This window comes from Toxotes jaculatrix, chromosome 23 (assembly GCF_017976425.1).
Source record: "Toxotes jaculatrix isolate fToxJac2 chromosome 23, fToxJac2.pri, whole genome shotgun sequence".
In the NCBI taxonomy this organism is placed as follows: domain Eukaryota; kingdom Metazoa; phylum Chordata; class Actinopteri; family Toxotidae; genus Toxotes; species Toxotes jaculatrix.
This window is the reverse complement of record NC_054416.1, coordinates 6,252,837-6,263,681: the sequence shown is the minus strand read 5'-3', so window position 1 is coordinate 6,263,681 and position 10,845 is coordinate 6,252,837. Positions and strand designations below refer to the sequence as shown.

General features: G+C 47.6%; 1 protein-coding gene across 2 annotated transcripts in view; it reads left to right on the top strand.

Annotated features, from left to right (window-relative positions):
• Nucleotides 1-48: 48 nt before the first annotated feature.
• Nucleotides 49-10,845, top strand: part of si:ch73-335l21.1 (insulin receptor substrate 1-B) — a 40,145-nt gene continuing 29,348 nt past the window's right edge. For both annotated transcript variants that reach the window (XM_041030928.1, XM_041030927.1), the window contains exons 1-2: nucleotides 49-967; nucleotides 10,484-10,785. In XM_041030928.1, coding sequence (XP_040886862.1) covers nucleotides 619-967; nucleotides 10,484-10,785 — 651 coding nt within the window. In that variant the 5' untranslated portion in view covers nucleotides 49-618. The remainder of the gene's footprint in view (nucleotides 968-10,483; nucleotides 10,786-10,845) is intronic.

Below are 10,845 nucleotides of genomic sequence, written 5' to 3'. Positions count from 1 at the left end.
CCAGAGTACTAGTACAGCGGTGAGTGACAGCCGCTCTCCACGGTAGCTGCTCCGCCGCTCTCCACACCACGGCAACAAGACCGGAGCCGAGCAGGGCAGGGGTGGGGGGCACAGGCAGACCGAGAGACACCCAGTGTACAGCGGGAGACGGCCTCTGTACTCTGGGAGGTGCAGTAAATGGGATTAAACCGCTCAGACAGCGCTCGGAAACACTGGCAGCAGCAGCGGCAGCAGTAGTAGTAGTAGTAGTGGAGAGTAGGGGGAGCTCCGCGCCGAGCTTCACCGCATGTGCTCGTTCGTGTGCGCCTGGAAAACTTGCGCCGCTCGCTTCGAGGAGAGACAAAAGAAAGAAAAAAAAACAAACAGAACAGGAAAACTAACGATACCTGCAGCCACTCATAAAACCCTGGTTCTGCTTTGACCTCCGGGACTCGCAGTAGCAGCAACCCAAACCGACCTCTCCCTCCCCTCTCACATGCCTGCGTTGATGTGGGAGAGAGGGAGGGGAGCGGAGCCGGGGGATGTTTGAATCACCTCGGTAAACTTGCAGAAATACTACAAGAGAGATACAAGAAGTTGCGTTTGTCTGAGTGGGAACTGAAGGAGACAGCGGGTGTCATGGACAGCCAAGCGGGCGAGCACCACAGCTGCGAGGACGTGCGGAAGAGCGGCTACCTCCGCAAGCAGAAGTCCATGCACCGGCGGTACTTCGTGCTCCGCTCCGCCTCGGAGCGCGGCCCGGCCCGCCTGGAGTACTACGAGAGCGAGAAGAAATTCCGCGGCAAGGCCCCCGTCCCGAAGAAAGCGGTGGCGCTGGAGACCTGCTTCAACATCAACAAGCGGGCCGACTCCAAGAACAAGCACATGATCGTGCTCTACACCCGGGCCGAGAGTTTCGCCATCGCCGCGGAGAACGAGGCGGACCAGGACGAGTGGTACCAGGCCATGGTGGACCTGCAGTGTAAAAGTAAGCAAAAGTCAAACACGCATACACTCACACACACATGCACGACCTCATGCATGCATACACACACTCCATAGTATACGAGGCTCTGCATGAGAGGAGAAACGTGGCAATGCCTGCAGAGCTGCAGAGACGCACGGGGCATGTTTCAGTCCAGCGCTTCGGGGATTATTTCTTAAAAACCATCACAGCCTGCAAAGCCAAGTTTACATAGTTTGTGTGTTTGGCGTGGATGCATTCCCGCTTCCTTTTAAATGATTGGGATTTTTAGCTGGGCGCTGTCCATTTTTACACTTTTAAAACAGGTTGGAATTGTTTACAAACGGCCTCTGACAGGAGTGTGTGTAAACATGCGCCTTCACGCCGCACAGTGGATCTTAACCTCCCCACCAGTCCTTATCATACTGGTGCCAGGTTAGATATTTGCTCCCAGTCGCGCTCCAGACTTTTTTGGGGGGGGGTCTTCTCTGCGGGGCCTCAGCTTTGTTGCTCTCGTTCCCCGAGTCACCTGCTCAAACACACCTCTGGCCTCTTGTTTGCTTTGCTCTGCTCTGCTTTTCTGCTGACACTGCAATATTACATCAGGCATCGATCCCAGGAGAGGAGGAAAATGTCCCAAAACCAGTCAAAGAGACTCCCATTGGCACCTGACTGCTCAGCCAAGAGCTCTTCATCAAGTATAAATATGTATTTCCTGATTGACTTGTAATGGTTAAGCAGCTTAGTGTGTCCCATCAGGCTTCTCCTGTAGAGGATTTGTCTTATTCTGCCTTATTGTGCAAATGGCCTCAATATCACCCATGTAGATTTTTCTCAAATGGTGTCTATCAGCCGCTGTGTAAACACAGCTGTCGGAGCAATAGTGGTGAGCACAGCAACTTCAGATCACCTGTTCAGCCTTTCTCCCCCCCCCTGGCTGTGAAGAGACCAGACAGGCCACAAGGGACGCGTGACGCAACCTTGGCAAACTCAAACGATGGTTTGAGTTCAAGGTGCTTCTTACACATGACCCTGCTGCTCTGTTACGTAAAGCAAACCGAAGAGTGATGGGGAAATAAAAGCACCCGAGGAGAGAAAATGAGGCCAGTTCACACTGATCCTGATATATTTAATATTCCAGTTTTCATTTGGAACCACAGAGAGCGAGTTGTTTCAAGTGGAGGACAAATTCGGCTGATTTATAAGCTCCAAAAAGTTGCAGGCTGCCAGTAGGTGCATTAGGGGAATCTAGTGTAACCCTGCAGATTTGGAATTGGTGTCAACATCGTGCCCCCCCCCCCCCCTGCTGCTTTTACACAACTGTGGCTGTGTGTTTGTGTGTACAAGCCAGCTCTTCCCAAGTATTTGACGAGCTTCTGCGAGACGGTGAAGTGAATAGACAGATGTTGGAGAGAGATGCAAGCCTGGGGAGTTGTGAGACTTTGCAACCTTTTCTATCCAAACTTTTGCTCATTTCCAAACAGAAAATGTCTCCAAAGAGCAAATAATCCAATCTGCAGTTGCTAAGTGTTTGTGTGCAAAGGTCAGATGCTCAGAAATCCTGGTTTTACAGTCAGAAGCTCAGCAGGTGAGAGAACTGGGCCTTCCACGGGACCGTGTCCAACCGTCGTCGCACCGTCGCTGTCATGAGTTGTCTTTGAAATTACAGGTCCGGTGTGGAGTGCTGCACTCTCGGCTCCTCATCTCCTCTCCTTTGTTGCTTCAAGTGTTGGGTTTCTGGTGTAAATCACCCTCGCTGACAATGACAAAGGGCTGCGGCTGGCTGCTGTGTAAACTCGCACGCTGGCAGGCATTTTCTTGTGGTATGTGCTGCAGTGCATACACAGTTTCTGTTCATACAAAGAAAAAAAAAACAAAAACGAGGCCACACAAACTCACACATGATCCACACTTGTACAGGGAAACGTTTTGTGGGAGGGGTGGGGGTGGGGGTGGGGAGGGTCGTCGCGGCCAATTGCTGCCTGAACCTGCAAGTGCGAAAATAGCTTAAACACACACTCACGTTGAACGCTGTTGGGATTCCTGCCTGTAATAACCCTCCTCTGGTATGTTCAGCTCATACAGTTTCAAGTCTTCGGTGTCTGTATGTTGATTGAACCCCCCCCCCCACACACACGCACACTCACACACATGCACTCTCCTGTACACACACTGTCACTCCTCGCTGCTGCCAGTACAGTGAAGTATGTGTTCCCCACTTGTCCCTGCAGACTGAGAACAGGGCAAAGCCAAAAGGGGCTCAGAGCCAAGAGATGCTGCACCGTGTGTCTCACATAGTTTCCAGAGGACCACTCCCTCAATTTGATACCTGCCTCCTTTAAGCTCTGTCAGTTGCTGCAGGGGGGGTGAAGCTCTCAGCAGTGCGCCTCAGCTGGAGGTGGAATCAAAAGTTTTGGGTTGAAGTGTGGAATAATTTGAGTGTGCACAGCGAGGGGTTCCTCAGCTTAGCTGCGTGAGCGAGTGTGCATGCAGAGAGAGCGCAGCGGGTGCTGTGGATGTCCTTGTTGATGTATAACGCAGCTCCCTCCACACTGTGCTACAGGCCTGGGAAACTCACCTAAAGCAGCCCAGTATCAACGGTCCAGTATCACACAGCCTCCCCCCTCGAGCCGGTGGTAATTACACAAACACGAGCCAGCTGCCGTGCAGGGCGATATTAGGATCCCAGTTATTTATTCAGCTGAGTCCAGTAAGACCCTTTCGGGCAGCGAGTACAGTATCAGGCTTGAGGGCAGCTATTTGCTCAACTATTAGGAGTCAGTGGAGTGTGTAAAGGCTTAACCTCGACGAAATGGGTGGAGGTGCGGCCCCGGCTCGGCCAGGAAAGCTGTCCCGCAGCTCAGGCACCACCTCGGGAATTGTTGTTGACCTCAATAAAACAATATGGCAGAGTCAAACTTTGGACAGGAGAGAAACACTATCTACAAACACACACACACACACACACACACACACACACACACACAAAAACAGGCAGATAGGCGCCTGATGTGTTACAGTGGCAAAATAAAAACATGATCAAGAATCAGATAATGTTGCTTGAAAAGTGGCTGAAGCGATAAATGCTGCTGTTTTCTGTCATTTATAGCTTTTGGACAGTTGGTTGGACATTTGGAGACGTCCCCATTGGGGCCTGGGAAGTTCTGATGGCACTTCTTTACTGTTTTCTCAAGAAAATTCATGAACGAGTGTTTGAGGAAATGAATATCAGATCAAACGATAACGAAAATAATCATTTGAGGGCGGACTGAGCTGCAGCTAATGTTCCCAAATCTCAGCAAATCTCAGCAAACAGAAACTGTGTTTTTGAGTGAACTGTCCTTTTTCATGGTGTGTGTGTGTCGGAGTGTGAACTAAAAAGACTCAGGCCGTCTGATGTTTGGCTGCTCTGGCCAATGAGATCTGGATCTCACCAGTGGCTCGATGAGCTGGCCGATTAAACGTTAAGCCGTGCTTAAGCACTACTCATCTCCCTAATTAGGCAGTAATTATTGTCTCGAGGGTCAGCTGCTGGTGGCACAATAGAGGCAGTTTGCTAATGAAGTCAAAGAGGAGAGGGCACAGGGGCGGATGCTGTTATTACAGGATAAAGTTTTAAGACCTAAAGTTTAAAAAAAGTGTATTGGTGACCTTTTTTTTAGTGCCAGTGTCCATCTTTTCAGCTGCTTTGTCCCCTGCAGTGGAGCTCGCACAGAGCTCCAATCCAAACTGAAGAGTGGTGAGCTGCCACAGGGTATTTCCTCTGCATAAATAGTTTGCGCACGTTAACACCCTGTAATTTCATTTAACACGACAAGCTGGCCAGCCGGGCTTCAGCGTGGCCAGCCCTGGCTTGTTGCGATGCAGCAGCCTCCTTGCATCACCGCTGCAGGAAAACACAGCGGGCACGAGGCGGAGGTGGCCTTGAGCTCTCCACTCCGCGTCTGCCGCTCAGCAACAAAGCATCCTGTCAATTGAGTGCTCGGGCTGTGATGGACAGCAAAGCAAGGCCAGGGGCAACACGATCCATTTAGTCAATGAGCGCCCATATGTTCAGCGCGATGGAGCCGTGGGGCTTTAAATGCACAGTAACCTTTTATAGTGGGCCGTATTGATCGCTGTTGGTTGATACTAGCACATTACTGCTGTCATAGTGGAGGTCAGGAAGTTCACGACTTGGGATTTATCAGCCTCACAGTGAATGCATTAGAAACGTGGAGAGAAATTAGCGAACAAACCTTCCTCATTACCTGGTGCGCTGTTCCTCTGGGAGATACAACACAGGATACTGCATTGATTGGATGTACTGTAACACCAGGGTGTATACATCAGATGGATCCTGCCTTCTTCTGCCTTTGCATTAGATGTATAAATTCAGATATATCCTTTTTTTTTTTTTAAACACTGTTCAGTTTTAGTTTGTAGTTCCAAAAAGGAAACCAATGTTAAAAACATATTCCTAAAGAATGTGAAAAGAACCTTTATACATTTCTTTTGGGAGTGAAATGAAATCCAGGAGCAAAATTAGGTGAGAGCTGGATAAAATATATGTTACGTCTCTACACCTTGGCACAGAGACATGTACTCTGGATATCGGAGAATGGGGGAGTTTCATATTTCCTTTGGGCATTCGCTTCTCTTACAAATGCTTCTGTACAGAACTTTACATTAACTGTAGCCTGTGAGTGTGAAGAACTGGTGGTATTTTGCTATATTCTTGTGCATGGGCACATGTTTTTAAGTATGTTTTGATGTAGATGGATAAAGTAAAGTATCTATAAAGAACAAATGCATTATATGCTGTACAATATGTAGAATTTCCAAGCATATTGTGTGCATTTAAACCTTAACCTTAAGATAATGTGCTGCACTTTCTAATGTAGTCGGATGATGTTTGTTAACCAGTGTTCTGGGCGTCAAGGCCCTGAAATGATTCTGTAACAGTATCACGGATTGTTGTTCACGTTTACAGTTGACTCTGGGGGGGGGACTCTTTGCTCACAGTCTCCAAATCCTTCTCGTCTGACTTGACATTACAGAGACGGTATGTTTACTAACTCTGAGCCAGGGTAACCGCTCAGAATCCAAGATGGCTGCCAGTTTGTTGAGGGCGTCCGAGTTGGTTTTGCGAGATCTTCAGCTTACTGCTACAGAGCCTTTTTTGCGTGTCTTGTCAAAGGACAACAAACCTTGGATGCGTCACCAGCAATTTCATGCTCTTGTGTGTGTGTGCATGTGTGTGTGTGTGTGTGTCTGACTAACACAAACCACATGTGAAATTAACCTTAGGCAGATGCTGGTGTTGGGGAAGCATTGTGTCCCTGAGTGTGGGCCCAGATAGGGGAGGATTTCAGATGGTAGAGATGGATGAAGAGATAGGAAGCGGAGGAGTTGAAAAAGAGGAAAACGGGCAGCGCACACATGGCAGCCAGAGATTAGACCAACTGTTTTAACTGCTGGGGTGGCTCGCTCTCTTTCTCTCTCAGATACATGTTAGGACAAAAAGCACACAGCTGTCTCCTATCTGTCCGCGCTGGTAACCTGGTATGGCAGTGGGGGTGGTATAGGGGCACAGTAGCGGGTAGAAAGTGGGGTTTAGCCCTCAGAAGTTTGTGTGCAGTGTTTTGTGGTATTATGGCGCAGCACAGCATGCTAGGGCAATGAGGTCAGAAACTTGAAACAGAACCTTGTGAGAGCCAGCCGGTTCATTGCCAGAGTAGTTTTCCCTGATTTACAGGCTGCATTAGCTAACTAAGAAGAGGGATTTTATTATGATCTTGCTATAAATTTCAATCTTTTTTTTTTTTTTTTGTAGCAAATTCTGAATAGTTTTTCACAGAAATACACCACACATAAAGGTTGTTGCTTGACTGAAACTGAATGGTGGTGACAGTTGGGGGAGGTTGTTGTGCAGCTTAAACGTGAGTCCTTTTAAATTTTAAAACCCAATCTTAAACAAGCCAGAATCTCAGATAGTGCTTCAATAACAACACCCCCCACGACCTCTGCCCAGTTCTTTCTCAAGACCCCTATGGAAGACCTACTTCCTTAGGTTTTGTGTGCTAACTATAACAATAATCAGCCTGTCACTCAGGGAGGAGCTATCAATATCCCAGCAGGCATCTGGCAGCCCTGGGGGTAAATATCCCACCCCTATAACCCCACCCCCTCCTACACAGGATCCCTTATAGCATGAAGGCGCTAAGTAAGCAAAAGAGACACAGCGCTGCCTCAACGCCAATAACTCAACTTATATTTAATATCCCAGTTTGAAAAAATTGGGTTAGATTATGACCTCCTTATGTACAGCCTATGATCTCAAGGGAGGCAGCTCAAGCATAGCAAATAAATCGGCATGAATAGATGGCAGTGTTGCCCATGTAGGTTGCTGTTCTCCAGCCACACGTAAGACTGCAAGTTTCATGTGTGGTCGTGGTGAAAGTGAAGTAAACAACTACTGTGTCAATAAGCCAGTGTAAGTTGTTTTCAGGTTGCTAAAAGAGGGGAAATACTATGCTGAAACTTTGAAATAAATCTGGTTTCCTTGCATGAACCCTCTGACCCGACATACACGCTTCGTCAAGGTTGCATCAAGGTTGTCTGGATGTTGTTCCACACGCATCGCCCTTATTCAGCCTGCAAGCTTAACGCAGATGCTTCATTACCTCCAGGTGTATTTTGCTTTCATGTGCAGTCCTTAGATTCACCTCCTGCTAAGGGCCATTTTGTGTGCATGTTTTCCTCAGGGTTCATTATGTTGTATAGTGGTGGCGTTGTGCTGCACGGAAGCTGACCGGATGATAACCTCTTCATGCAAAAAAAAAAAAAAAAGTGTAGTGTACTGCTTCTTCAACAGCCATCTCCGCTGAGGACCACACTGCCGTGACGGTTCCCCCGGAGGAAAAGCCAGGGGCGATCTATAATTCATAGGGCTCTGTGTAGGATCAGCCCCAACTTTATGTAACATGGAAAAAGGTCTACGATGTCCGATGGTGGTAGATCAGCCTGAACTCCTGCAGGATTCTGGCAAAACCTCTTAAAGATTTCCAGTGCTTTAGAGAGTTGTCGACAAAGAGTCCTCAGTCAGAGTGGCCCTGAGATCAAGGGTGTTTGTGTGTGTGCGTGTATGTAAGTGCTGTTGAGGGCACAGCTGAGGTTTAAGGCTGCACTGTACTCAAAACAAACAACACACTTGTCCTCTCCTCAAGACACGTTAAATGGGCTCTTGAAAAGGAAAAGATAGTCTTCGAGGAATATGCTGCACTGCAATCTGAGTCAATCTCATGAAGCAACTGACTAAAAAGTTTAATTTTGGAATAAATCAAGCCTGTAATTAGTTTTTTTTTTTAATCCAAGTAATCCTAAAATAAACTGTCTTTTCCTCCTTAAAGAGTTTTGTAAAAGGCCCTTCTTTCTGTCCTTTAATGGCTCTCTGATATCTCTTTGCAATCTCCTGCAGTCCCTCATTCCCTCGGTCCCCACTGAAAAATCCCCAAACCACCCCTTCCTGTTGTAAATCTAAATCGAGGAGGCAAACAGGGCTTCTTGCACACAGCTCCTCGCACACAGGGAGAAAAGCAGTACATGAAACAGCCATGCATGGCCTTGAATGAGTCATCTAATGTAGGGGGAGTGCCTCCACACACACAGCCACTAAGCCACAGCCTCCATGGCTTTCAACAAAACATCTATTCTAAGTCTCTTTCAAGTCGCGAGCGATCCTCCAATTTTAGGGAAGCGAACTGGAAGAGGACACAGCGAGACACGTCAGGCTTCTCCCTCGTTTGCAATCACGAGTAAAAATGTTTTGGGAAGAGGATCTGGGGGAAGATCTGCCATAACGGAAGCTCAGTTAACATGGCGTCCACCGTGCATGCCGGGGCTCCTTGGCTTACATATGGTTGTCATTGTAGGATTTGCAGCAGAGTCATGGAAAGAGGAGAACAAACACGTGCAGACATACAATCATATATTTGTAATTGTGCGGTCAGGGCGCACTGTGTTTAGCCTGATTGGGCCAAAATCGTTGCTTAAAGTAGAATACCACACAGACTTTGTGAAAATGTGACCTTTCACTCGATCACTCGTCCCCGTCAATACTTCAATGCGCCAGATGGGGAAGGCTAATGAGGCAGGTGCTCAAGTTCACCGTTACTGTACAAAGAACATCCTGTTCCTGTGAAAGGAGCAGGTGAGTCTCTTGGTGGAGGTTTGTGTCTTCAGTCTTGTCATGAGGTTGATTGATTCTGCGTTGTAGATTGGTAGCTGTCGTGCTCAGACACATCCAACCTGGCAATTTGACAGAGAAAAACGAAGACATGTGGTACATGGGAGGAAAGGGGCCAATGTTTAAGGAACGTTTTAGGGTGGTTCCTTAAAGTAGAACAAGAATCCACCCTAAAACATGAGTCACATCATGGCATTCCTATAATCCAGGGCTTTTCAGTCAACAGATGTGAGGTCCCTTGTGGCTTGAAGTAAAAGAGCTTAGAGGTAAATCTGTGATATATTTAGAGGCATTTTCAATAGCTGCCGTTTCAATGAGTCGCACAGCATGATAGAATTAAGGTAATTTTCTGGGGTAATGGACACATTTCCTGCTTCAGATCTGTGAACAATACACTGACTTAAAACACCAAACAGGTGGCCAAATATTGTTAAGTGCTTAAGGAAGTCCCCTGCTTTTGTGTATGCTCCCTGCCAGCTCATATCTCACCAAGAGCTTTCTCTCCTGTGTTTCATCGCCTCACTAATTCCTTACTGTCTGAATACAGACCACTTTACACAAAGGGTGAATGGACTGCCTGTGCTCCTGCTAAAAGACACTAGGTTTTATTAGTTTACAAAGCCAGTTTATTGTCATTAGAGCTGCTCCGGAAAATGGCTCTTGGGGAGCTCATTGAGTGCTGTCTCTGAGGTTTTCTGGACGTCTGTTGGCATTGTTTGCTTTGGTTTTGGGGAAGATTCACTTATTAAGCATTTTCCAAGTTGGTTCACTTATGTTTTTCCACAACGGTTGCTTCACTTTCACAGTCATCATTCTTGTGCAGGGCTTCAGTTGTCAACCGTTTCATTTTTATTTTTTTTTCCACACTGGTATGTGTGCCTGTGTGTGTGTGTGTGTGTGTGTGTGTGTGTGTGTACGTGCGTGCCAGGATGTCTGTGTGCGCTTGACAAATGAGACCCCAGGTATGGAGCCTGCAGGTAGAGTGAGCCGGTCTCACAAGCTGCTGCATGCTCTGTTTTAACTCAGATCTGGTTTAAAAATCAGTGAAAAGCCCAATATCAGCACAGCTTACATAATAAAGGCACCTTGCCCTCCACTAACAGGTAAATAGTGGTGTTTTCACATGGTGTCCCCTTTGTTCAAAGATGCATGAAGGTCATGTTAGTGTTTTGTTGCAGCAGTTGTACTTGTCAGTGTTCTTCATAAATCCTCCTCTGCAACACTTTAATTACAGCTATATTTTTTCCAGTCATAGCCTCCTGTTTTTTCTTTTTCACTCCAGTAACCTTTTAATCTCTGTCCCATCCCTCAAGGTAAGAACCCCACCGACAGCGGGGCTGCGGGGGACTATGGCGTGCCGAATCCTGGGCCCGCATTCAAAGAGGTGTGGCAGGTGAAGGTGTGGCCCAAAGGCCTGGGTCAGGCCAAGAACTTGGTGGGCATCTACCGCCTTTGCCTGACTGACAAGACAGTCAACTTTGTCAAGCTCAACTCTGATGCCGCTGCTGTGGTGCTGCAGCTGATGAACGTCCGACGCTGTGGCCATTCAGAAAACTTCTTCTTCGTGGAGGTGGGACGTTCTGCTGTGACAGGCCCGGGCGAGTTCTGGATGCAGGTGAGCCTGTAATCTGCAGCCCCTTTTATGTTGACAGTTTCACCTTCCAATCCCACGTAA